At 43.7% G+C, this 26,225-nt stretch overlaps 1 protein-coding gene and 1 long non-coding RNA gene across 5 annotated transcripts in view; both read left to right on the forward strand.

Moving 5' to 3' along the window:
- The window catches only part of ARID5B (AT-rich interaction domain 5B), a 178,278-nt gene that overhangs the window by 111,676 nt on the left and 40,377 nt on the right, over positions 1–26,225 (forward strand). The window contains exons 1-2 of one of the 3 annotated variants that reach the window (XM_025435206.3): positions 20,637–21,189; positions 22,690–22,802. In XM_025435206.3, the coding sequence (XP_025290991.1) occupies positions 21,186–21,189; positions 22,690–22,802 (117 nt within the window). In that variant the 5' untranslated portion in view covers positions 20,637–21,185. Of the gene's footprint in view, positions 1–20,636; positions 21,190–21,328; positions 21,780–22,689; positions 22,803–26,225 lie in introns of those variants that run through there. The other 2 variants (XM_025435203.3, XM_025435202.3) reach the window with 2 other exon arrangements.
- Positions 15,929–16,946, forward strand: LOC118354466 (uncharacterized). 2 transcript variants are annotated; one of them, XR_004814987.1, is made up of 2 exons: positions 15,929–16,316; positions 16,680–16,946. It is a non-coding gene; the product is annotated as an uncharacterized LOC118354466 (long non-coding RNA). The 2 variants fall into 2 exon arrangements; XR_007410118.1 differs by having other exon boundaries at positions 15,929–16,201.

The following is a 26,225-nucleotide window of genomic DNA, read 5'->3' on the forward strand; positions in this document are numbered from 1 at the left end:
TATAATTACATTCTGAATAGTAAAAAGCTTCCTAAAGTGTATATAAATCAATTAAACAGGGCAATACAGTAACCGATCACATAAAATTATATTTAATGAGATGTGTCATCTATCACAGTGTTTTCCACACAGTTTTTTATCATACATCTTCGTGATTCATTTGTGCCTTCTTTTTTGCTGGAACGAAGCTCACAGTAAAGGAACCTCTTGATCTTGGACATAGAATTTAGTGACAGGGCCGCCTGGGTGGTTCAGTTGGTTAAGTGGCTGCCTTCGGCTCAGGTCATGATCCCGGGGTCCCGAGATAGAACGGGGGGGGGGGGGGTGTCGCAGAGGGCTCCCTGCTTGGCAGGGAATCTGCTTCTCTCTCTGCCACTCCCAGTGCTTGTGCTCTCTCACTCTCTCTCTCAAATAAATATATAAATAAAATCTTTTTAGAAAAAGAATTTAGTGACATTATTTTGAGCAGACATATATGGGTGTCTTAAAAGAGAGTTTGGAGTGGGGAAGACTTTGGGTCATTTCCAATGGCTTTGGGGAAAGGTGACATGGATTTGTCTGTCTGCCTTTCCTTGTTATACATTTCCCTGTAGCAAGAGTGGGCATTTGCACTTGTGGTCTTGCTACTGTATCCACAATCGGCATCTATTGCCTTGAAATTAGCTGGATGATCGATTGTTCGTGTACTTCTGCAACAGCTGCTAGATAGGACAAGAGAGGTGTCATTGGAAAAACCTGTTAAATACAAATCAGCTTGATCAAGTCACTGTGAGTTGAGAAGCGTAGGTGTAACTCGTGACCAAATTGCGGTGCCTATATTAGCAGAAGTCCTTCAAGTTTCCTGTGTATCATCAAGCAGATCATTCCAAGTAGGCTGACCCGGGGCCACTGGGACTGCAGCAAAGGAAAAGTACATTTGCATTTTTAACTTTGGCAAATTGGAAGGACTTCTAAAAAATTTTGATAACTATAGTCTCTAATGACTCTCATTAAGTGGATGCTCAAGAGGTGTTTGTACGTGGCAAAGACACACCAAAGACCTTGGTCGCGCAAATTCTGACATGTGCCTCAGGAAGGATTACAAAGGAATAACTAAGTGGCTGCTAAAGGTCTGGCTTTCCAAGAAGGTGATGATGACACTCCTTTCCCTCCTTCTCACTCCTTTCAGAGCCTAAATGGCTTTTCCATAAGCGAAGTCAGTCTCATGCTGAGTAATTATACCCAATCCTTGTTGTCAGAAACAGAACCATACAGAACAACTGGCCAGGGCAGGTCTGCCAAATGGGGTGATTTGAAGGCCTTCTCTGTCTCTCTGGGAGCACATGTGGTTGTTTTGATCCCCACTTTCCCACATTACATACTTGCAGTGTGAACAGTTTGTTCATTTACTCCTGTGTCCAGCAAACATGCTTTGATGGTCAACTCCGTGATTGCCTGTTGCCCCGTGTGAGGATACAGAGCTAGTACCATATAAAGAACACAACATAGAGCTGACCTCAGAGGCGCTCTCATGCTAGTGGGGGCACCCCTGAATTAAACAGACACTTAGTATTTAAGTATTGTCTTTAAGTATTTAAATAGCATTTAAGTGCTAAGTGAATCCTTCTTCTCAGATTTAGTAGGAGAGGGGAAGATATTTATTCTTTTTTTAAATTTTGATTATTCCCTTGAATATTTTACTGGAACTAAGGTAATTGAGGGACTGGCAAGTTTTACAAGTGACTAATATATTAATCCCACTCTTCCCTGCTGCCTTGTGGGATTGTCAGTTGAGTCAGGGCTTAAAAATGGAACTTGACGAGATTTGCTCTAAAGATGTTGACTAATACCAATTAAACCCCTAAACATCACAGATTGATTACGCCTTATCCACTTTTTTTAAAGACCGAAAGATGCACCTAGTTAATAACTGGCTCCATGTCCTTAATAAAGAGCAGGCTAATTAAAAAATTATTTGCTAGCTGAAAATGAATAAATTAAGAATCACATATTACAGCAGTCACCCTCAACCTGCAGAAGGAGCCGAACAGGGGCTGGTGGGGAATGAAAGGAGTCATTGTGAGTCCTTTATCACCCAGCATGACATGTACAAATGTAGAGCCCTGTCACGGAGACAGGGTGCTGGGGCAGGAAGGCTCTGGGCAGGGCGAGCGGCCAGGTTGGTCTTCCCCTGTGTTCCTGATATGGAATGAAAGAGCAGGGGAAAAAAAACAGGGTGTGTGTGTCCCCTCTTCCTCCCTCCGTCTCTCCTAATCCTGCCTGCCTAGCCATTGGGCCATCCTGCCACAAGTCCTACACTCACCTCCTTGAATCCCTCTGTGTGTCGCTAAAGCCCGCAGCATAGAAAGTCTTCACCACAGTGATGCATTTGTCTGGTGGTGTCTGGTCAGAGGACAGCATCCCCTCGCACCCCTCCCCCTACCCCACCCCCAGTGGTGGTCTATACTGCCAGCAGTCTGGGACTTTCTCGGGTTCTTCAACTTGCTGTCCTCTCCGTTGACTATGTCTCTGTCTTCGTATATGTCTTTTCTGGAAAAGATATTCTCATTGTCATTTCACCCCTCAAACTGGCAAACTTCCCCAGTCCTGCTGGCCTTAGCTTAAACATCACTTACTCAAAGAGGTCTTGCCAGGTGCTCCCAGGACTTGAGCACCCCGCCCTGTTCCCAGCGCTTCTACTCTTGCTTGTGGACAGCACCTACCCATCCCCTTTCCTGGAGCTTCAGCTTTGTGAGAGCAAGGCCAAGGGAAGTCTTGGGAAAACCCTGTGTCCCCAGGAAGTAGCCTCCCGTATCCTAGGTGGCCAGTGAATGTGGAAGGCTTATGCCACTTCTGACTCCCAACAGACCAACTCAGTTCCGCTTGCCTAGAAAGCAAGAAATGGGTTTCACGTTTCTTTGGTGACCCTCACGAGGCTAATTGGTGCTCAAAAAATATTTGGTGAAAACAATTCTTAGCTGTGGTATTCTATTTACCTTAGCTAGGAATGAGAGGAGTTTCCTTTAATAACGTGTGGGACAGGGAGAGACATGAACGAGCTCGGGCTTGCTTCTTTCTTAGTTTGAAGCAGTTACATAAGCACCAAAGCACCAGCGTACAGTCCTGAGTGAGCAAGCGTGTGTTAAGTGCGTGCCAGTTGTCACTGCAAGCACTTAGCAGCTTCTCCCCCTGGACCTCCCGTCTGAGGGAACAGAGTTTACCCCCGCCCCCCCCAATAGATCTTTGAGCCGGCTGCTGTGCAGAGGCAGGAGCACGCCAAGAAGCCCAACTCTTATGCCACATGGGTCCAGGTCTCAGTCTCCACTCACCACTACATACTACCCTTGTGCTCCCGCGCAACTCCTTCACCTCTCTAAGCTTCAGTTTCCCCATCTTTAAACTGGTGTTGGTGATATTACCCACCTCCAGGGGATATCATATGAGGATTAAGTGAAGTACTACACCTAAAGCTCTTAGCACAGTGCAGAGCATGGAACACTTGCTAGAGATCGACAGTGTGTACCACAACTCACCTCCAAGTCGAGGGGGATCTGCTAGCCTCTGCTCTCTACTTGTGGGATAGTTTGAGGTGGCAGTAGGGACACAGAGAGGCCTAGGATTGATCTCTCCAGAATCTTCCAGAGCCATGATGTTCTTGTGTCTCTTTTCATCCTCTTCCTACCCCCATAAGCATTCTACGCTTGCACGTGCCATGAAGACTTCTGTCCATTCCAGGTGCTCCATGCCCTCTCTTTATCTCTGTGGATTTCCAAAAGTCAACCTGAAAGTGTAGTATCATATTTGTTATTTAATACAATTTTATCTCTGATAACAACTTCTGTTGAGCCCCTCCTCAGGCTCCAGGCTCACCAGGGAGTCTGCTTATCCCTTATCCTTCCTTCACTACTCCTCCCCCCACTTACTCAAGCATGTGTGAGCATGCCTGCTCTCTCTCAAATAAATAAATAAATATTTTAAAACATTATTTCATAGGGAAGATGTAATCCTTGATTGGAATTAACCAAGATGAGACTATATGGCCAAGAAATGGTAGGAAGAACAATCGAAGGCCCAGAAATGATAATAATAATAGTAGTAGTAGTAGTATTGCTGCCAGTGCTGCTTATATGCCATTTACTATGTGCCAGGCATTATTCTGAGCCCTGAATCATTTTCTCCATTTTGCAGATGATGAAACTAAGTTACCCATGTGAACCATATAGTGGAAAGAGTATGTAATTAGCCTAGTTGGCCCTTAGGACTCTGATGGAAAATTCTTTTTCTTCACTTAATATTCAACAAAAAGGGAGAGATCACATTGCCACAAGTTAGTTCTACCTTTGTTTAGTTTAGACGTTTGACTCAATTTATGGAAGACTATGTCTTTGTAGCTTGATCATGACATTGGAATGTCAAAAAAAAAAGTGCAGGGAAAATACACTATAAAATGAAGTCTGCATTTACTGGTAAGAAGCACAGAGCATTTGGCATCAGCGGAAAGCATAGTCTTTGATGTGGAAAATAGAAGAGTTCTTGCTGTTTCCATTTGGGTCAGAGAAAGAGACGATCGCTATATGATAAGTTTAGTGGGTTCTAAAGCTAGATGTAATAAGTGACGAGACACAAGTTATCCTGCCCCGAGGATATGCAAGTATGAAATACACATGTCAGGAAAAATGTGGTCAGTGAGGAACCACACAACAGGAAAGCAGAGAATATTTAATAAGATAAGTCCCAGTTATCCTGGGAGTGAGATTTGAAGAGGAGGCGATTTACATCTTTGAGTGAGGGGTTGTGGAGGGATGATGGGAGATTCAGAGTCAGTAGGGGAGAAATTTATGGTGAATCATCTTACCCCCTGACATACAGAAGCCAGGACAGCTACCTAAGGAGGAAATGTTTTATTTTAGGTATGGCAGTGTCCTCAGTTTTAAACAGTTTTCCCCCTGTTTTTGAAAGTGTTCACACAATTAATGCCTCTTGCATGTATTCAACAATAGTTGCCTAGCAACCATCAAGAAGCATTTTTGGAGCGCAAAGGGTCTAAAAATGAATGAAGAGTGAATACAGTTTGAGTTGCAGCTGAGATGACTGGATTTCAAAGTAGATCCCCCAGGAATCAGGCCATGCATCTTTCAGAGTAATGAGATCTGGTCTGGCATCCTTGGAGACCCACTGAAATGTCCTATTCATCTTGGACACATGCAAAGGGGGAATATGTTTTTAAAAAAAAATGAAGCTTGATATGCTTTTCTGCCTTTAGGCAGGACTGCTTTCTACACAATCCCAAATCCATGTGGAGATAATGAAGTTTTGGAAAGCCCCTAAGAAGAAGGATGATAGCACCTCCTCTGGTAACCTACTTTAGGATCTTGTAACCTTTGGACTGAGACCACTAGATATAGAACATGGGTTATCAGGGAACTGCCTCTTTTCTGCAGATTACTGATTTATACCATTGGCTGGCTCTCACGATCATACTTTATTTGAAAATCTAAGTGAGCTTCCAGATCAGAGGTCACAAACTCAGGTACTCAGAGGTGTCAGCAGGGAGCTCAGAAGGAGAAGGGCAGGTGAGGCCTGTAAGAAATCAGGAAGCTGTGGGTTACCCAGGCTCTGTCTAAAGGAGCAGTTGCTTTTAGCTCCAGTCTTCTGCTGTATTGCAGGAACATGAGCTCAGTGTTGTCAGAGCTCTCAACTCTTTAAAAGCCAGACACACTGATTTTTATGTGAAAATCTCAGATTTTAGATTAATGACAGTGATAAACAAAAAACAAAAAACAAAACAAAACAAAAAAACCCTGTACAAGCTAAATAACCTATGGCACCAGGCAGATTTGGTCTGTGTATCAGTCTTGTCTAATAAACCCCTAATGCTATAGATGAGAAAATACTCCTGCTGAGGGGTATACTTATTCAATTCCATGAAAATGTGAACTCGTTAAGTCAGGAACTGTGTTATTTTCTCTGTTTTATCCCCAACTGGACTAGCACAGGGTCAGGCATGTGATGGCAATGCAACAAATATTTATGAGTCAACAAATAGTGGATGTGAGAAACAAAACAAAACAAGGCATTTAAAATGTTTCTTAAATGACTCCTTTTTTTCCTCCTAAGTGACCTTCCATGACTTCCATATAGATGGAGTTTCCTCTTCTCTTTTGCCACCTAATGGCCTTGTTAAAGTGAGATTTGATTCGTAGAAATGTTCTTATAAAAACCCAGAGGAAAGCCTTGTACTTTTTCTGGGTTTCAGCCTTCTCATAGATTTGCCTATACTGGGACATCTGTGGACACTAGGTTGCTTTTCTCCTTGGCCTACCATATGCAATTCCATTCAATTGATTGTCTATTTATTGAGCTCCTACCATGTGCATAGTTCTCTGTGTGGTGATTCCAAGGTAGAGGGGATTCCAATGATCCTGGGGGCCTCAGGAATATTCAACAATTCTAGAGAATGAAGATACTTAACATTGTCTGCTTTTTTCTTTTCATTTTAATGTGTTTTTTAAATCCTATTTAGGTAACACTTTACTGTGTGGCAATTTTCTTTCTTTGCTTTTTGTTTGGAGATTTAAAGTGGTCTAAAACTTATAATCAATTATTACCAAGACATGTTCTCCCCTTTAACAACCTACTTATTGCCTCTATGTTGAAAGGCTCTGCCAGAGTAGACGACAGTTAGCCTCCAAGGAGGTATACCAGGTGCTTGTGTCAAATGATCCTCGAGCTTTCATTCTACTTATTCTTTCTTCCTGGGTTCTATGAGGTGATTATCTCTGTGTCGAAGGTTCAGGTAGTTCCAGAGTGTCAATACCTCTCCCACCAGAGAACCACTGGCCTCTTGAAATGTTTAAAGTGTTGTACTATTCCCTCGTGTCCATGCCTGTAATAGCAATAATAATGGCATCTACCATTTATTAGTGTCTTCTGGGTACCAAATAATGTGCCAGGCATGTTGTCTCATTTCATCTCTTTCGTAGTCTTTCTCCACCATTCATAATCTTTCAAGAGAGAGATACAATCCCGTTTTGATACATGGGCAAACCCACCCCCAGAGAGAAATGATGACTTGCCTGGGATCATACCGGTTGCCTGGTCTGTGAAGTAAATGAACAGCTCTGTTTTCAAAGTCTGCACCCTCTTGACTTCCTTGTGAGACTTGGAGATCCAGCAGCAGTTTTACCACCTTCACCAGTGTTTTGGAGATGAAAGGGGAGATGCTTTATGGCTTTTTCAGAAGCGAACTCTAGGGGACATTTTAAACAAAGTGGATGATTTTGCATGAGACTGTGTTTAATTTCAGAACAGTGTCCTTTGCTGGTGAAGATAATCAGATGTAATGTCATCTGCAACCTCTCTGAGTGCGTGATTTCATAAAACTGGTGTAGCAGTTTATTATTATAAAATTAGTATAGCATAGAACAAACCCGGGATGCAAGCCAGATGAAATAGACAATGAATAGTTATATAAGGTTTTGGAAGCACATGTAGTAGAACACAAGCTCACTGTATTTTCTTCTCAATTGTCTGCTGTTTGTTCATGTTTCCTTTTCAACATGATTGCATCTCAGTTTAATAGCACTTGCCATCTCGGGCTTTATGGTGCCAGGCCTGACATAGTTACATCCCCTCTGTGCTAAAAATATTGCATGTATATATTCAACTGCAGCCCGACATGTTTAGCTAATGGGTTACTCGGAGCTATGCGCTTATATAATTAAGTGATGTATGTAATTTTGTGTTAACACATTTGCAATGTGTGTTTTCCTGGTGATTGCAATGGTTTATTCTGTGTAAAGTGTGACATTTTAATTCCCGCTGAACAATTTCCTACCTTGATTCGCCTTGTTTTTGTGGCAGGGGATTATTTTGCAATCAAGATAAAAGCATTATTTATGAAATTTTTAGACTATCCCATTACTGGGAACTTTTAACTGAAGATCAATCTCCTATCTTATCGATCCCTTTGTTAAAAATCTTTATTGGAATTTAAATTTAATCTCTACATTATAGATCTGCTGAGACTTTAGTCTGTAGGCACATTTTTTTTAGGCAGCTGCACAGGGATGGGGACCCTTAAGAAGTAATTCTCACTAGGCAGCCTGCCATCTTATCTTCCCCAGGGAACTTAATTTCTCTTAGGTGTCACTGACTTTTTCCCTGTTTAGGGTTCTCCAGGAGAGCCAGCGTCTCTGCAGGTTGGAGGGTCTTGGCAAACCAGGTCAGATTTATAGATTCACAGACAGGGCAGATTTCTGTTAAGCATTTAAAGTGATTGGCAGTAGTCAGGCCTCACAGTTTCAGAGTGGGAATTAACATGTGGGGATACACTCTTTCTCTTCACTAATTGTAATTTTGGCCAACAGAAAGTGCTACAGGCAGGAAGGTGAGCCACCAAGGACAACCTAGCCCCCTTGCCCTCTTCAGAGGTGTTTATTTCCTCCGGTGGGATCAGCGGTTGGGGCAGTTTAATAAACATTTGTTAGACCCTTCCCAGGCAGTACTTTCAAAATATGGTAGGAGAGAGTCACTGGTTCAGTAAACATTTATGGAGCACCTACTCTGTTGAGCACAAGACAGAGTCTGGTGAGGGGGACACGTCCAATTTCAAAGTGGGAAGATAGGAGCTAGGATAGAGGCATGCATGCTAGAGAAGCTACAGAGTTCCCCCTCCAGCTGGAGATGAGGGGAATGAGGGAGCTTTTTGAAGGGGGTGTGGTGGCCAGTGTCAGCCTAGGAGGAAAAGTAAGAGTTGGGACAGGAGGGACAAAGGTGAAAAAGGAAGGGTATTATCAGAGGGAAGCTTGTGAGCATGGGCCTGTGGGGGTAAAGCCATGAGCGGTGCTTGTGCCCCCCAAAGCATCCGTTATTGTTGGATGAGAACAAGGCCAGTCCAAAGCAGGGTCTGCTGTGGTCCATTCCCCCGGCGCCCAGGTCCTGAGTGCCCAAGGCCGCCCCTCATCCGAGGAGGGCCCCTTCGTTTCTCAGCACAGCCCAGCGACAGCAAGCAGGTGGCAGGCGCTGATGCCAGTGCTGGAGGACTGCCCCGTGGCGTCCCGCGTGCACGCCTCCTAGTCCCTCCCGTTTGGGTCTGAGCACACTTTCTATGTGGTGCACAGAAGTTTCGCCAGGAGGACCCACAGGCCGTGCGCTCCAAGTGAGCTTTCTCAGTTGTATGTTTTGGCATTTGGACACAGTGGGAATGTCCTTGTCAGCTCCCATTTGACTTTATTAATTGCAGTTCCTTGGAAAGTGTGTTTTAGTAATGTGGTCTTGGGATGAGAGAGCTCACCCCACAGAGACCCAAGAGGAGGTATTCAGGGCCCATTGAAACACCATCTGCTGCCAAGGCGCTGCTGCTGCTGCTGATCCCGTGCGGCCCACAGGCACCAGTGTCTCCCGCGGCTCTGCCACTAGCTGGGTGACTGCGGGCGAAATCGCACACTCTCTGGGCCTCCCTTTTCTGGTGTGTAAAATAAGAGTTTGGACTAGTGGTAGCTAAGGATCTTCTTAAAGTCTGGAGTTAAAGCATTTTATAAGTTACTCAGAGGAAGAATCCTACCGTCACGACACCTGTGGATTCACCAACTCCTAGCAGTGAAGTCGTTTGAAAAGCCAAGAGGCGCTCTCTGTACTGCATGTCTTGTAATGATTCTCTGGCTCTGTATTCGAGGAGATCCTCTACCCCAGCCCTTGGATCTAGGTTTTGATTTTTTTTTCTTTTTTTCTTTTCTAAGATATAAAGGGAATCATTAAGCCTCTGAACATTGCTAGAATATATGGCCCTATGGATCAAGTAACCCATTTTGTCAGTGCTGTTGCAAGAGGCTGTCACCTAGCAGCTCTGCATTGTTTCTAGGCCCCGCCCCCCACCCCCACTTCCCCGAGCCCCGAGGCTGTGGTTAATAATGTCAAAAGAATGTTTTAAAATTGCTCTTCTGTTGATTCCAAAGAGTCAGAGCCCTCACGTGGTTAGAGTCCTGGGCTAGGAGTCAAATTCTAAATTTAATTCCAGCCTCTATGAATGTCTTCGTTTCTCGCCTCCTTACCATTTATCGTGTTTCAGTTTTCTCATCTGCAAAATAGGCACAAAGTGCCTTGCTCCACAGAAGTGTGTTTGCAGGCAGCCTCGTTGGAGATCAGGATTAGCTTTATATCAGGGCAGAATATAATTTTCCATTCTGTAATAGGCATGAAACAAAAGCTCTTTGGAGTGTGCACCTTGTATGAACGCCCCACGCTTAAATTCTCATGAGCCTCCAAGGTCGGCAAATCCCACTCCCTTCTTTATTATTTTTTTGGTTGTTGTTTAAAGCTAAACAAGGCTAACTAGGGAATTCATTTGGAATAGAAAGACATGAAGGAAAGGGTATTTCAGCTTGCACAATAGTGCAGAGAACAAGAATCATCATGTTTGCTAAAGAACTCACAGCTGTTTAATTTTCTAGTAAAATTACTTTAAGAACTTTACTAATTCAAAGACAAAACCAAACAACTGTTGTTGCAAAACTGAACTTCCACGTGTGAGTAGAAAAGCCAAGCTGAGATTAATCTGCCCCTAAACTCGTATTAAACTCATAATAAACTCATATTAAAAATACAGAGCATGTTTGTGAAAGCAGAATGGAGGAGCGGCCTTTATCTGAAAGGAAAGGCACATAAAGAAGGAAATGGTACATTTGCTGGTAATATGACAAAAAATAGTTTATGTGCTCATGTACTTTGCCCCCAGCTTTTTCTTAAGCTGCTCAGTCTGTTTTAATACCAGGTCTGTTTGCTTTTTGGGGATGGGCCTGTCGGGCAGGAAATTGTCGAAAGGCGTACAGCAGAAATTTTAAATGATGTTTTTAAAAATTAAAATTAAATACCAAATGGAGTAACCAATTATTACATTGGCAGTTCAGATTTTTGTAAAATTTTATTTTTAGAGGCTATGAATGAAATTGTGCACCTACACTTAGCTCTATAAATGGCAAGTTTCCATATGTTGCCTATTGTCAAAAACAAATAAACTGCTCCTTATTTTTTTAAAAAATGATTTTCTTCCATATTAGGAAATTATTCAGACTTCTTTCCTTGGTTCCTATAATTCCAAACCAGTTGGAACATCAGTCTATTTTTGGTTAGGAAGGAACTTTTAAAATGTGGGCATGAGTTTTTTGAAGTTTCTAAATCTCATAAAAATCAATTTGCTGCATATATATAATAGTTATGGTAGTAAACATAGTGAAGTCATCATATGCCAGAAAGACAAAGTTCTCGTTTCCATCTTACAAGCCCCCCTGCCATAGCAGTCCCTCCCCCTCCATCCTACTCTGCATGGGAGGGCTGCTAAATGTAAATTTTAAAACACATACGACAACATAAGGTTGTGATTTGTGACTGTGTCTGTCAAGAATGAAGTGCTTACCTGTATTTGATTAAACTCCTAGTTTCTGGGTTTTTTATGGTCTTCCCATCCCATCACAGAGACTCACCACGAGAGGGCAACCGAGAGTTGACTTTCAAGCTAACAAAGCTAGAAATGGCTTTAATATCAGCTAAGTGTTTTAACTTGCTAAGGATTTCTTTCCCCGCCTTCCAATTGCCACACATGCGGCCTCCCAAGTTTCAACTCACAGCGAATAATAATCCAAATAAAGTTCTTCTGAGGGGAAATATAGACAGGCTGGTGCAGACAAAAGCTTTTGCCCAAATAAGGATCCCTTTTTGGAGACCCCATGTGTTAGATAACCATCAACTGTCAGTTGGTCATGAGTTAATAATGTTGGATGCTGAAATATGCATACCATGTGCTATAAAAAATGTTTGGAGGACAAAGACAAATACTGGTAAAGTTAGATAGCAGAAACATCCCAGAGGTGTGCAGACTGCTTGCCTAGTTATAGGTGGAACCTGCCAAATAATTTCATTTTAAAAATGTTATAAGTACTGCGAAGTACAATGTGTAACATTCCCTGCACAATTTGTTGGCGTTGTAGGGATTTGCTCTTAATCTCTCTGCATGTTACTGCCTTCGATGCTATAGCAACTTCTGCCTTCTAAGAAAAGAAAATATTTCCTAAGCTTATTTCCATTGCTACCATTGCTCTTCTTTTATTTTTACAATGGGAACCCTAATAGGAGGGGCCAGGGAGGGTCTCCATAAAAGAATCTAGGAGGATGTGTGGCCCTTTGATTGGCTGTTGTATTTGGAGAGCTGTTAACCTCTAGTTCTGTTTCCCTGTTGTTGCTGCCATGGGAATCAAAAGGTGAGGGGGTGGAAGGAAGAGGCTTTGATTTCAGCTACTGTGACCAGTTATTTGGGAGGCTGGGACATTGGGCCAGGTGGCCACTGAGCAGCTGCTGTCTTCTTAAAGTGACACCCCAATGGCTTTTGGTGCTAAGAATGAATGGGGAAAGAATGTGTCTCCTCCTATGCCCCCTTGAGTTCAAACCTTTTTGTTCTATCAACTTTTCGGGGCTCATTGGAGTGCTTTGTCTTTAGGGAATCAGCTCACTTTCCTTTGTATAAAACCATGGGACTTGAAGCACCGTGGCAAAGCCAGGAAGGCCATGCCCTTGGGTGCCTTTAGGACCCACTCAATCCGATCTCTCTACCTACTTGCAAGTCAAATCGCCAAAAAGGTAAACTCAGGCAGACCATGAATTTATCCAACAATTTGTGGTTAAGAAGCTTCTACCTTCCAACCAGCCCAAATCACTCAAGGTCTGTTTTCTCTTACTCAGTTTGCAAATGGCTTACATTATACCCAACCCACGTTGGTAACTGGAGAGAATAGTTAGTAAAATTAATAATTAGACAGCCTCTCTTTTTCTCTGTCTCTTCCCCTCTTCCCCCCAAGTGTCCTGTCAAGGCTGAACATTTGCTTTGACATCTTAGTTAAGGAAGTTAATGAAATAATATCTTCATCGGGCCGTTGAGTAACCTGGAGTCAATGATTACCAGATTTGAATTTTGCAAAGGAAACACCTCAGCTTTGGCAAAATTCTCAGATACTAACATCGATGCATGACTATCCTTGTGTATAACAATAAATGGAAATCTTAAATTTCAATGAGACTTTGAATCATCACTTTTGCCCATGATTCTAGCTTCAGATGTTAATCGTGTTCTGTCTACTTTTTAACACGTTTTGAGGACATATCTGTAACCATAACCTTGAATTGTTGACTAAACCAGCATCCTCCAAGAGAAAGATAAAGAAAGCCACATGTAACTTAACATTTTCTAGTAACCACATTTTAGAAGTTAAAAAGAAACAGGTAGAATTGATCTTAATAATGTGTCTTACTGGGCAGCCCGGGTGGCTCAGCGGTTTAGCGTTGCCTTCGGCCCAGAGCCTGATCCTGGAGACCCCGGGATCGAGTCCCACATCGGGCTCCCTGCATGGAGCCTGCTTCTCCCTCTGCCTGTGTCTCTGCCTCTCTCTCTGTCTCTCATGAATAAATAAATAAAAATCTAAAATAATAATAATAATACTGTGTCTTAATCCAGTATATTCAAAATATCATTTCAATATGTAATCAATATAAAGTGTTATTAATCAGATAGTTTACATTTTATATTTCCTTCTGGAAATCCAGTGTGTGTTTTATGCTTATGGCACATCTTAGCTTTGTACTTAGAAGTATTTCAAGGGCTCAATAGCCCCACGTGGCTAGTAGGGACCGTGTTAGAGCAGCTCTGAACAGTTAGAGAAATGTTTTATCTTACACTGAAAAAAAATGGGAGGAAGTTCTAACCTCTTGTGTGTGTGTGTGTTCTCTTTGTTCATCTGATGGTTATCTGTCCATGTTTCTCCACAATGTGGCACACACTCAGTTGCACTAGCCGAGCGCTGTAGCTTGCCCTGCCCCTCCACACACAACCCAGACTCTTGCTCTTCTCAATCTGGACCCTCACTTCACTCCGCTTCAACGTACACACAATTCTCCACCAGGTAGGGACTTCCACGGTGTCACAGTCGAGTTTCTGAAATCATTCGCCAGTACTGCGGCTGTGTGTAGCCACAAACAAATGAAGCCCAGAGATGGCACTCATAGCTCATAGAAGGAACGAGGGCTGGGAGGGCTTTACCTGAGCAAAAGAAATGTCTAAGAGCTTCAGACAAACGAGAACAGTCATCCTTTTTCTTTTAGGTAAGAGACTGCCCGGCTCCTTAAATTATTCTTTCTGAAAGGTAGAAAAGCAAAAGAAAGTGAAAAATCCCCTTCAGGTACAAACTCCTTTTGGGATCTCTTAAAAAAAAGGGGGGATTGGAAGCTTATTCCTTGATGACCTTTTACTTTTTCGTATGTGTATGTGTTTGAAAAACTGAACCGTCTCTCATAACGTGTTAGTCCAAAGTCTGTAAGAAGTTAAATACCTCCATGTTAACACACACACACACACACACACACACACACACACACAAATGTCTCTTTTACTTATTTCCAAGTAGGGAATGTTTTCTTTAGAGATGTAGCAAATCAATTATCCTCCATGTTGAAAATGGAATATCTTATTTCCAAACCTGGAGAAATGTCTGAACAAGAATGTTCTGTTTATGTGAGTTTAAAAACTGTTCTGATATTTGCTGCTCCTTGCAAGGCTATTCAGCACAAAAATGTAACTTTCACTTCTGTGCTGTCATGTTCAATATAACACTATGGAACATATCAATCATGGACTAGAATGAGCGGGTTTATTGATTGTAACAAAAAGAAAAAAGAGAGACAAAAATTCTCTGTGTTTAAGAGGTCCCATCTTTATAAACTCCATAAATTAGAGAAATCCAAATGTCCTCAGAAAGCATTTTCAGACTAGATCCTTAAAATAGCCTAATTGTTTAAAAAAAAAAAAAAAAACAAGTACCTTAAATGAACATTCTATTCTTACTATAGACAAGCATACCAACAAAGACTAAAACTGTATTTAGTGAATAGTTTTCAAGAAATGGAAACATAAGTTATTTCAATATCTTTAAAAGTACACAGTAAACACTGAAACGATGCACTTCATCTAATAGTTGATAGCTTTCAGGCAGTTTTTCCTCAAGATCCCACACGATCTTCTCCATTAAGAGCCTGAGACCCAGGGCCTGGAAATGGACCCTGGGTACCCAACATCCAGGGGGAAGAACAGCAGGAGAAATGAGCAGACGAGTAGATGCGAAAGTAGGAGTGTGAGCCCCCGTGGCATTGTTAGAGACCGTTTTTGATTTTGCTGGGCTTGTGACTTTGTGACGACGAGACCTTGTGGCTGGGGAAAGAAATCAGACACTTTGTGTGCAGCATTAGCACCTAGACCGCACTGCCACCTGTACTCTGTGTGCCAAGCTAAGCCCTCAGGTGTCCACCCTGCCCTGATGTTTCTTGACACAATTGTAAAATTTGGGCTTTTAAGGCAAGAGTCATCCATCGGCTCCTGATGCCATGGTACATATGGAGACCTTGTCACCTCAAAAACAAATAAGCATTTTCGAAACAACTGCGGACCGCCACCTATGTCCCCTTAACAGGCCTTTTCTGAGAACGGACCCCCTGGCGGCTACTGTGAGTAGCCAGACCAAACCAAAGGGAAGCTGAGAGTTTGGAGGTTGGGCATGGATTTCAATCTCCTGCCCTATTTCCAAAATTCTCTCCTGAGACACTCAGTCTCCTGAAAACCCAGAACCTCTCCTCACTCTACACCTCGATGCGCACCCCCCCCCCCCCACCATCCTGCAAGTTGTAGTGAAAAATGTGTCTCTAATCACCTTCTTTGCCAGGGCCCTTGTAGACAAGCCTATGATACACTTCTAGAACATTTCTGCATTCCTTTGGAATTCACTACATTGTTTCAGAATAATATATAGATAACATTTGGTCATTTAAATTTCTCTCCCTCTTCAAGACACAGAGGGGAAATAAAGATAGAAATCTGCCTGTCACTGCTGGGAAAACCTGAGGGAAAGAGGTTTGCCTGTGTTTTAATGGCAAGAACGCGTGGAGTCACATGCTTTCAAACCAATTAGCAATACAGATGAGCTAGCAAATCGAGTTCCATTTATAGGGTGGGGGGAGGGGAGAAGTCAAATAATCTGTGTTTTTAAGTGTTTCTGAGAAATGAAGACCTCCGGGGCAGAGAGAAGGCGGATCAGGAAATAGCTATGCAAATCACATGCCAATGAAATTACTAAAACTTTGATCGGGGGCATTAACAATCGCTCCAGCATTCACAAGTATGAAACAAAGCGTGAGTAAGACTGGGCATGTTTTGGAAGGGATTACAAGAGTGTTTACTTACATGGTTTGTTGAGCAGTCAATGAAGTCCACGGCTGTTTGGACGTAAGCTGCCCAAGCAGTCCAGGTACGACAAACACACTGGGACATTCCACTCTCATTAGTGACTCGTGGGGATCCCAGTGATTCTGACCAAGAGCCAAAGTGGCTGGGCCCCACGTAAGGCCCGCTTCATTTTCAGCCCCCCCCGCCCCCCCCCCCTCTTTCTAACAACACAACTGCTCAGCCTTCACAGGAGGTGAAGGGGACCGGGCTTGTGGTCCAGACCAGGCCAGGCCAGGGCTTGGGCCGAGGCAAACGTGGACGCGGAGGGCGGCTCGACCTCCAGGGTGGCAGTGCGCTAGGCCCTCCGGGGGCACCCGAGAGGGAGGGCCTGTGGCTCCTCCTGCCTCGGTTCACCCCTCCCAACTGTTCTCTTTATTTGAGAAAGAAAAGGACCCTTGCGAAGGCAACTGGCAGAACAATTGTGGAACATGAGAGCACTCTTGCAGCGGGGGTTGTTTGTGTTTTTGTCTTACCTGGCGTCTTGCTTCCAAGTCATCGCTTACGTCGGAAGGTCCCACAGATGGAGGCAGGCTCCTCAGTGGCCCCAGGTGCTCGTGTCTCCGCCGACGGGGTTGCTTCCCAAACATTCCTGTTGGGTGTAGAAGATTGTTTATGGCAAAACAAAATCAAAGTAAACTTGAAAATTGTTAAATCGATGCTGTCGTGAATGCTTTGCGAATTCGCAGAAAGACTGGACCCTTAACAGACTCTGAGCAGCACAGCGGCCGTCCAGGCCCCACGCTCTCAGGTGTGCAGCAGTGAGTGCGGAGCATAGTGCGGACTGGGAAGAAACCTTTCAGGGAATCATCTATGAATTTTTAACATAAAAACCTTGGCTTTAAGTTAAAGCCAGAATGAGGGCTGAGAGCTTCTGTTTTTCTTTTCTTTTTTTCCCCAAGTATTTGAAAACTGAAATTCTGTAAGAGATTATCTGTGAAATGCCTTTCTTTTATTACACCCATAAATTTCAGGAGTGGCTTTGATCAAGCCTTCTGCCATGCTTGGTTTCTAAATCTTTTACTCATACATTAATAACTTTAAAAACACTCATCCTATTTTTGTTGTAGTGAAAGAGGAAGTTTCTAAATAGTCAAAAGGGAAACATTGAAAATAGAACACAGTAAATGATAACTAAATTAGGGTATTTTTTTTTTCCAGCAAGAGTAATACTCCGTGCTGAAACTTGCCAGAGTATTTTAAGATTATTGTCTATAAAGAAAATATACCAGAGAATTAAGATCCTCAGAGGAAAGGCATTACAGAAATGCAAAGTATTATCAGCAATGTGTACTATACATGGAACCATGTTTGTCAGTCCCTAATACATCAGTCAGAGGAGTTTAGTTTTCTGGCTTGTGTTTAGTGCTTAAAACACACACACACACACACACACACACACACACACACACGCCCCACAAGGGCTGTAGCACAACTTGCAAATCAAGTGAGTTAACGCTCTGCCAACTTCCTCTAGATATTGACCCTGGGGGTCAAACTCTTAGGAAAATGATGCCTGGTTTTCCATCCCCCTAATTGCAGTCCCCACCAACGAGCTAGTCCTATCTCTAAGTGGAAGCTCACAAAGAATTTCTCGAGAGAATATGGAGCTGCTTTGGCAACAGAATCCTCTCTGCAAAATGAGAAGAAAGAGTTGTTAACTGATGAGTCAATCCAGCTTTTATAGCAGTTTATCTTCGTGGTATTTCCAAGAGCATAAATGTTATAAAAAAAGAGAGACGGTCATGACAGGAAGAACACAGTAGAAAAAAAACAGGAACGTTTAAGCCAAAAGCAATTTACTTTGCCAGTAACTGGTTACATTTCCTTTGTTTTATTATTATTATTTCAAGAGTTGGGGTTGAGCTGAAAGTTTCCCACACCTGCACTGCCCTGACACATAACTTGTCAGAACCCATAGTGAAGTGAATATATAAATGAATGCCTGGAAACTCTGAGCTTCTAGACACTTTAAGAAAACAAACAAAAAAGCCTTGTTTTGCTATGCTGTCAAAAAAGGGGGGGGGGCCTATATTTTATTAATATTTGACGGAATTAAGGAAAGGAAAAAACAAAACCCATGGGTCAGATGTCAAAGTAGCCTGGAGCACTGGCGGTGGCTGATTCTCCCGGGATTAACGCCTATAGAAATAGCAGTGACTTCACAAAGGTGCATACTCGTTAATTTCATGACCCTGAGTAAGAGGAACAGATGGGTAGTTGGAAAGGAAAGATTTTTTTAAAACCACAGAGATGTTCCACTGTTGAGGCCAAAGAATCAGTGGCCCACTGCAAAGGGGTAATGTGCACGGTGCTCCAAGTTTTATTAGAACTGTGTGGCTTTAGTGGAAACCTTTCACCTACTGCTGAGTCAGGTTGACGGGGACCCGGCTCCGTGTCAAGTCTGTAGGATGCTGTTGCGGCCCGAGATGGCTCTAGCACCCTTGTACTCTGTGGTATTTGAGTGTTTTCATTTAGGGAAAGCTCCCTGGTGACTGCCAGCCCAAGTTAATCATATAAATATCTCATTATGAGGCAGAATGAGTGCCTGTGTCTGTCTGTTAAAGTTACTTAAAACAAGGACTCTGGATACAGTCCAGCTGCCTGGGTTGGAATCCTTCTGCTCCCAGTAACCAGTTGCATGACCTGTGACAAAGTAATTTCATCTCTGTCTCAGTTTCCTGGTCTGGAAAATGGGGATAATAATCTCACCTTCCTGTTGGTTTGCTGTGAGTTTTAAATGAGTTATTGTATGCAAAGTGCTGACTGGCACAGAGAAAGTGCTCCGTAAATACCAGCTATCATTATTATTTGTGTGTAATATTGAAAACATTCGTGTAAAGAGCATTGACTGAAGTCCGTGAATGAGCCAGGCCCGGGCTGGGCTGTGGATTATATACACATGTAAAAGTAACCGTGCATTTATTGCTTCACACTTTTTTTTTTTTTTTTTTTTTTTTGGAGTGGAACTGACTAGAGCCAGTTGTGCTATCAGCAAGTGTACTGCTGGCTTCCCACACTCCTGACCACCACCACACCATAAAGCATTTGTATCCACTCGCCTGCCTAGCAAATGATTTGTTCTCTTGACTGTAAGGGGAAAAAAAAGTAGCCTGGGAATCAGAATTTTTACTCCTCCCTCCCCCAAAATACCAGCCCCTCAATCCCAAAGCTTCACCTGGGGTCTTATGGTTCCAAAAGGTTTCAAATGGTATCACGGGCCTCCCACCCAGTCCTGCATGCTCCATTCTCCCTGGGACGTAGAACATCTGGTCTTCAGGGCACTGGTGCACTAGGGACAAGATCACAGCCCTTCTGAGATGCCAGACACAGAGGCTTAAGAGTCATCAGGAACCAAGGGCCTTTGGCTTTTCTGTCTCAATTCCCAGAGGAAACTTTCAAGTCACTGGGTTATGTTCCCAGAGCTCAAGTGTAAATAGTAAAAGTGAGTACAGTTTTACAGGTGCCTGGTGTGACAGGTACACAAAGGGCCAAGTTGGTGGGTTTGGATCTTGAAGACTTGAAGAAGGTACACGTGGGCATCTTTATTTCCATTAGTCACTTATTCATTCCACAGATTTATATTATGTAATGCCATCTCCTGGGTGTGTGCCGGGCAGGTGACAGATGCATCTCACATGGTTCTGCCCTTAAGGACTCTCCGGCTGAGGATAATAATAACCCATAAACCACAGCTAAAGTACCAAGAATACAGTGATACTCTCCAGAAGAGAAAGTCAGAGAAGGAGGGCCGAGGGGAAACCAGAAGAGAGGTGTTGGAGCTTGAGGCTTGAGGATTGGTGGGATTTGCCTAGCCTACCTGAAATGTCAGCCACGTGCCTCATCAGGAACAAAGGGCTTTTTTTCTCCTGATCAGATCCCATTTAGAGTTTAAGTTTGTGTGACCAGAATATTAGGTGCTAGCCTGTTCTAAATTTACAATTCTGAGAATCTGCTGGGGAAGGGCATGTGCTTCTCTGGGTTCTGAAAACAGCTCAAAGAATGGAGAAAATAGACCCGAATTGAGGATGACCTATTGTCGGTTCCCGGAACCTTTGCCTGTATTTAAAACAGCCTGTTCAGTACAAGTTCTATCTAAAAGGCCTTTGGGATTTGAAAGCTTTCTGGAAATAAATGCTTTTAGCTTTAAGTGGGTTTTTTTTGTTTGTTTTTTTTTTTTTTTTTTTTTTTGCCAAAATGTGAGGAAGGAGAGATCATAGTTAACAAGTCTGAGAACAGAGGCGATACTGTTTTGTTTCTTTTCCTGAAATGTCTCAGACCAACCCCAAGTTCTGTTCCTCTCTGTCAGCTCTCTGCTCGGCTATTATTTTGATAAGGGACATGAAAGTACATCCTTCCCTCTGGGTCATTAAAGTCTTAGCACTTGGGGCAGTTGTGGAAACACTTCTGTGCTACACTGAGTCTTCAAACCAAAATAGTCTGCGCCTTGGCTCGGGGCTGGGGCCCGGCCGGTTCATGGAAGGTGGCATCGGGCTGTGACAGGGGAGCGGGAGGTCAGGAGCCAGGGACCGACCGGCCGATGAAATCACCAGCCCCGTGCAGGGAGGGGGAGAGCAGAGCCTCCCTGCCAGTCTGGCAAGTCGGCGAGGTCCTCAGAGCTCATCCCACACACTCCGTGCTAGTCACCGCCGTGTGTTTACATGAGTAATGGAGCTGCCGGGGGAGGGGAGTTGTAAGCAGAGCGGCCGGCCGGCGGCTCGCAGTCGCAGTCGCAGTCGCAGTGGCAGTGGCAGTGGCAGTGGCGGTCGCGGCCGGGCGGGCGCGTGGGGAGGGAAGCTGACATCCACCGACTCCAGGCTCCAGGGCCGGCGGCAGTCACATGCTGTGGCTTTCATGAGCACAGACATCCTCGGGCAGATGTTCGTCGACTGGAATGGGTAATCGCTACTTTCTCTTTGCTTGATTTTCGGGCTGTGGGTCTGTTTACCTGTGATCACTCCAGGCTGGCTCTGGGGGCCGCACCTGTGCACACTCGTCTGGGGGGAACCGAGGGGAACCGAGGGGACCCCGGGGCTGGGAAGGGGGAGCCTGAGCCCCACAGCCACTTGGTAAACTTTGGCCGGACTGCAAAGGCAGCCCGGCTTTGCTGAGCGTCCCCAACAGCAGAGCTGTTAGCCACAGTGGAAAGTCAACTGAGGGGGACTCGTCCTGTTGGGAAGAGGGGTACACAATACCAAAGGTCTTAACCCCCTGGTTCAGGGGCTGATGTAAGGAAGGCTAGCGACAATTCAAAGCGCTCCGAGTTGTTCAGATTTGGCGCTGGCGTAATCTTAACTGAAAGCAATCAAGGAAAGTGTGGGTACGTCGAAAGGGCTGGAAAAAACTGCTCCGGGGGATAATTCACTCGTTTGGAATTGTTCAAGGGCTGCTCGGTTAGTGGTTTGTTTTAGTTTTGCTCGGCTTGGGTGACTGATGAGGCTCAGTGTGAAAGCCGATGCCGATGCCGGACAGGACAGTCGGAGAGGAGGTAAACAGCTGCAGCCCCCTTCTTGCTGCTTTCTGTATGGATCTTAAAGGGGATTCAAGCTCGACATGAAGGATGAAGCAGAGCTTTGAGTCGCGTCTTGTCTGTGGCTTTAAGAAAGTATAATCTCCACGGAATCAGGCTAACCCCAGTGTGATCTTTGCAAGTTATTTTAAATGACCCTGAAGATCTTTGTAAACACTATATTGAAAAGGAAAGGGGAGCGTGCTGATCTGAAGGTATCTGCCCGATTTGTGGGATTTGGAACATGCTGGGCGCAATACTGCTCGTCAATACATGTAAGAGTACCTTTCTGATTGTTACCATGAACGCTCTTCATGTAGCTCTCTCTCTACTTATTTGTATCCGATCCACTCATTATCCGATCCACTTATCCACTTATTTATCCACTTATCTCTCATAATCTAAGAAAATGCTCATGTCTCCAGTTTTGAGGAGGGAAGTTACAAACGCTACATTACTATGATACCACAGGGGGCTTGCAGATCACCTAGGTTTCCGAAAACGAGATACAAAGCAAAAACAAAGAATTAATCTCCGAGCCTGGCCCAGGGTTGTCCTTCAGCTCAGCATGTTTCTTTTCTAACAATAGGGAAGTGCATTTTCCTTCTTACTGTCCTTGAGAGCCGAGAGCTTCAGTTTATTTATACTAATTAGACACGTTAACGTGTAATAGATTGGCTTTGGGGAGCGTGTACAGAACCGTACAGCCCACTGAGACGGGCCCTGCGGAGAGAGGAGCGTACGTGAGGGCTGGGTACGCTCCACACGTGGGTACGCCTCTGAGCGGTGTGGAGGGCAAGAGGGCACCGCGCTGTCAACATTCCTGGTCTTTAATAAGGAAACCCATGCAAATGAAAATGTACATCAGTTGTTCTTCTTTTGTTTTCAGCGCCAAACCTTAAAGGCAGACCACGCAAAAAGAAACCATGCCCACAGAGAAGAGATTCATTCAGTGGTGTTAAAGATTCCAACAACAACTCCGATGGCAAAGCTGTTGCCAAGGTACGGTCCTTTGGTCCCTGCTATCCGTTTGGCTGCATCGTTCTATTTTCCCTTTTTTCTCTTTCTCTCTCTGCTCTTGTGTCTTGGTGGCAGTTTTCAATTCAGAATCTGACTTTGGTATGCACAGCCCTCTGTGTCTGTTCCCGCCACCTCCCCTCCCCTGGGTGGTTGGGGGAGGGGGGAGTGTAGGCATTCTGATTAGTCAACAGAAAGACTTCCCACCTCCCAGTCAGGCCTGTTGGGGGAAAGGACAGATGATTAAGCGCCCACGTCATTGAAGCTGAGATTTCATAGTAGGTGACACAATGACATAGTTTACTCTGCTTGTATCAAAAATAGACCAAGCTGAACCATCCTCTTTCTGAACGTGTTCATCTAAATATGTTGCAGAGATTAACAGAGGATGAAATTAGAAATGGCTAGAATTGAGTTTTTTAGTTATATATATATATTTTTTTTTTCAAAGTCACCTCTAGTTTACCTTAGATTAAAACTGAAGATATTTACCTGTATGGAAAAAGAGTTACATGTATACAGGTACCCATATATGCATCTGTATCTTTGTAAAAATCTCTACTAACACTGAATGAAAATCCAAACTCTAAATGGTTTTTCAGGGCGCAGGCCCATTTTGCCCAAGCATTCCTTGGAGTCTCGAAAGTACATGCCTGAGGTATTTAGCCCCATGAAGGGTGAAGTGTCACTTTGTATATTTAGACTTATCTTTTTGACTTTTGTGGGGTTGGTCAGATTTGCATGGTTCTGTTTACTGGGTGTTTGTGCTTAGGTGTTGATTCTGTGCCAAAGACAACAATAAGCCCTTTAGGACCTAAATTTGAAGATCACGTGCCAACTGATACTATGTTTCCAGATCTAAGGTTTAATTTTACGAAAACGAGAGCATTTTAACTAGTGGTGGATTTGGGAGATTCTGATGTAGAAAAATATGAATTTAGTTCTGTGTTGGCAATCTACTGTTTATCTGCCATGTAGGCCACTCCTCTTCCCTGTGTTCATGAAGCCAGTCCTTCACATTTTATAAATCTTATTTTCAGCAGATGATTGTATTTTCAGGAAGTTCTGAGCACTTTCTGGGTAGGATTTCTTCATGCTTCCAAGAATGCAAAGGGTTAAAAAGAGATCAACCAGTAGAAATGTGTATTTTCTAGCTAAACACAGATCTGTCTTTCCCCAAAGTTATTTGTGTCTTGCTCGTTTAGCCTTGTGCAAATGAGTACACATGGGTACCAAGAATGACATTTTCTGGTAATTTGGACATCTCGGCCCTAGGACTACCTATCAGCTTCCATGGTCTTGAAGAATGTCAGGAGGAACAGTTTATTCCCTGCGATGTGGTTTGCAAGATCTGTAGAGTGGAGCGAGAAGGTTTTAGGATCTTAATGTTCAGCTGAGCTCCCACTGCTGGTGTCTTATGCTGGCACCCTGCCCCATACCTCCAAGGTGACATCATGTGTTTACCCCAGTATGTTCTGTACCTGAGCCCAGCAGGATGAAGCTTCTTCTCATGTCATTTGGAGTTACTAACAAAGTATGCCTCTGGGAATTTTACAAAACTCATACAAATTGACCAGAAAGAACTGTAACTCCAATATTTCTCACCATGGAAGGCCATTCAAGGCTCTGACTTGGACCCATAAGACTGGACAGGACAGAGGCCTGTTCTGTATTTCATTTTCACTGATTTCTTAGGAGGAATCATAGTCAAACCTGGGTTTTCTGAGTGACCCTTTCCACCACCACCCGCTCCACCAATGCTGCCATTAAGAATCTATACAAGGAGGTGGATCATCCATCCAGTGTTGGTTTCAGTGGTGAGTGGATGAGGCATCTGCCGCTGTCAGCTCCTGGGCACTGGTCTAAATCCCCCGCTCTTCTCAGGGTCTTGGATTACAGTTCTGCTTTGATTGCTTTCAATGGGTCTGGCAAGACCACTTCAACTAAAAGAAACAGACTCGTAGGTATGAAATATGGTGGGCTTGTACATTGACACCAACAGATAAATGTAAAGTCTCTACAGGATGAACAAGCCACCTCTGGGACCCAGGACGATCACTAGAACGGCATTTATGCCTTAAAGGGGTCTTTTCTCATGGAACACTGTAATAGAGATTACAAGCCTGTGACCATCTGATCACTTCTAAACTGGAGGCAATATTTCAGGTGACAGTTTGGCTTTATGACCAATACCTGTGTGACTGTGTTTTACAAAAGTGCCTCAAACAGACTATTTCTGATTATGGATACATACCAGCTTCCTGCACACAGCAAAACTCTCTAGAGTGAGAACCTCCTGGATTTGTGGTCATCTGCATGGCTGGAAGAACAGTGCGAGCAATTTGCCGGTCTCTCAATGAGCATGTAAAAACCAGCTTTGCAAGACTCTTTTTTTCAAGGGACAGAGAATTTCATGGCTTTCCAAAAACCGCAAAAGTCACACGGGGAAAGAGGCTACCAGTTCTCTGAAGATGTCTTCAAAATGTCCAACCAAATCCTGCTATTTCCCTGGGATGATCCTCTTTTGGCAGCAGATATGGGCTCAAGCCCATTCATGTGGTGATCTATACAAGAAAAGTCTTCTCAGTCCAGGCATCTAATGGGAGGCCTCCACTGATGGAAGGCAAATGACGTTTCACACTCTGTAAGCACTTTCTAAAGGCCAGAAGTATGTTACAGGTGGCTTATATTCTAAAAGGAACAACAAAAAAAAGGGAAATCACGGTGTGCCATGTTCTTTCACTTAAATCATAAACGTTCCCTTTGATATTTCACAAATGTGATGCTTTCACTATCTTTCATCCAGTTTGGTCCTCAGGAAGCATCCCCAGGGATTATCCTTCCTACTTCCCTGGGAAGAAAATGAGGGTCTCCTAGCAAGTTAGTGACCAATTCAAAATTAGACTGTAGCTTCATCTTTCTTGCTGGCTCATCACATCTTGCTGCCCCAGTTGAAGATTGGATTAGTTATAACTCAGTCCAGTGAAAGGATGTGGTTAATATCAAATAGGTGGTGGATCATTGAAAACATTAAATGCGGATTCTTTAATTAGCACTTCCCTCAATCGCTTTAGAAACCCCAGAGCTCTGAGTCAACTCAACAAGAATAAGGTGTTCAGGTTGGGAAAAACAGATCTAGTAATTAACTGTCACCATCAAAAGATTGGACTTTCTCAAGGTCAGCATGAAGACCAGCTCCTGTTTAAAATTGCAGTAGATTAAAATGTTAAGTTAAAATGAGACTGTTTGGGGTAAATGTGCAAATAGGTAGAAAGGAACTTAGCCAGGTCCTACCCAGAAACAGAGTAATAGCCTAAAGGGCAGCCTGAGAAAGGAAACCACTGCTGACTTCTTACAAAGCACCTGTGAACCCCCACCTCCCACCCCTGCGAGGAGAAATCTGCTGGC

Source organism: Canis lupus, chromosome 4, assembly GCF_003254725.2.
Source record: "Canis lupus dingo isolate Sandy chromosome 4, ASM325472v2, whole genome shotgun sequence".
Taxonomy (NCBI): Eukaryota; Metazoa; Chordata; class Mammalia; order Carnivora; family Canidae; genus Canis; species Canis lupus.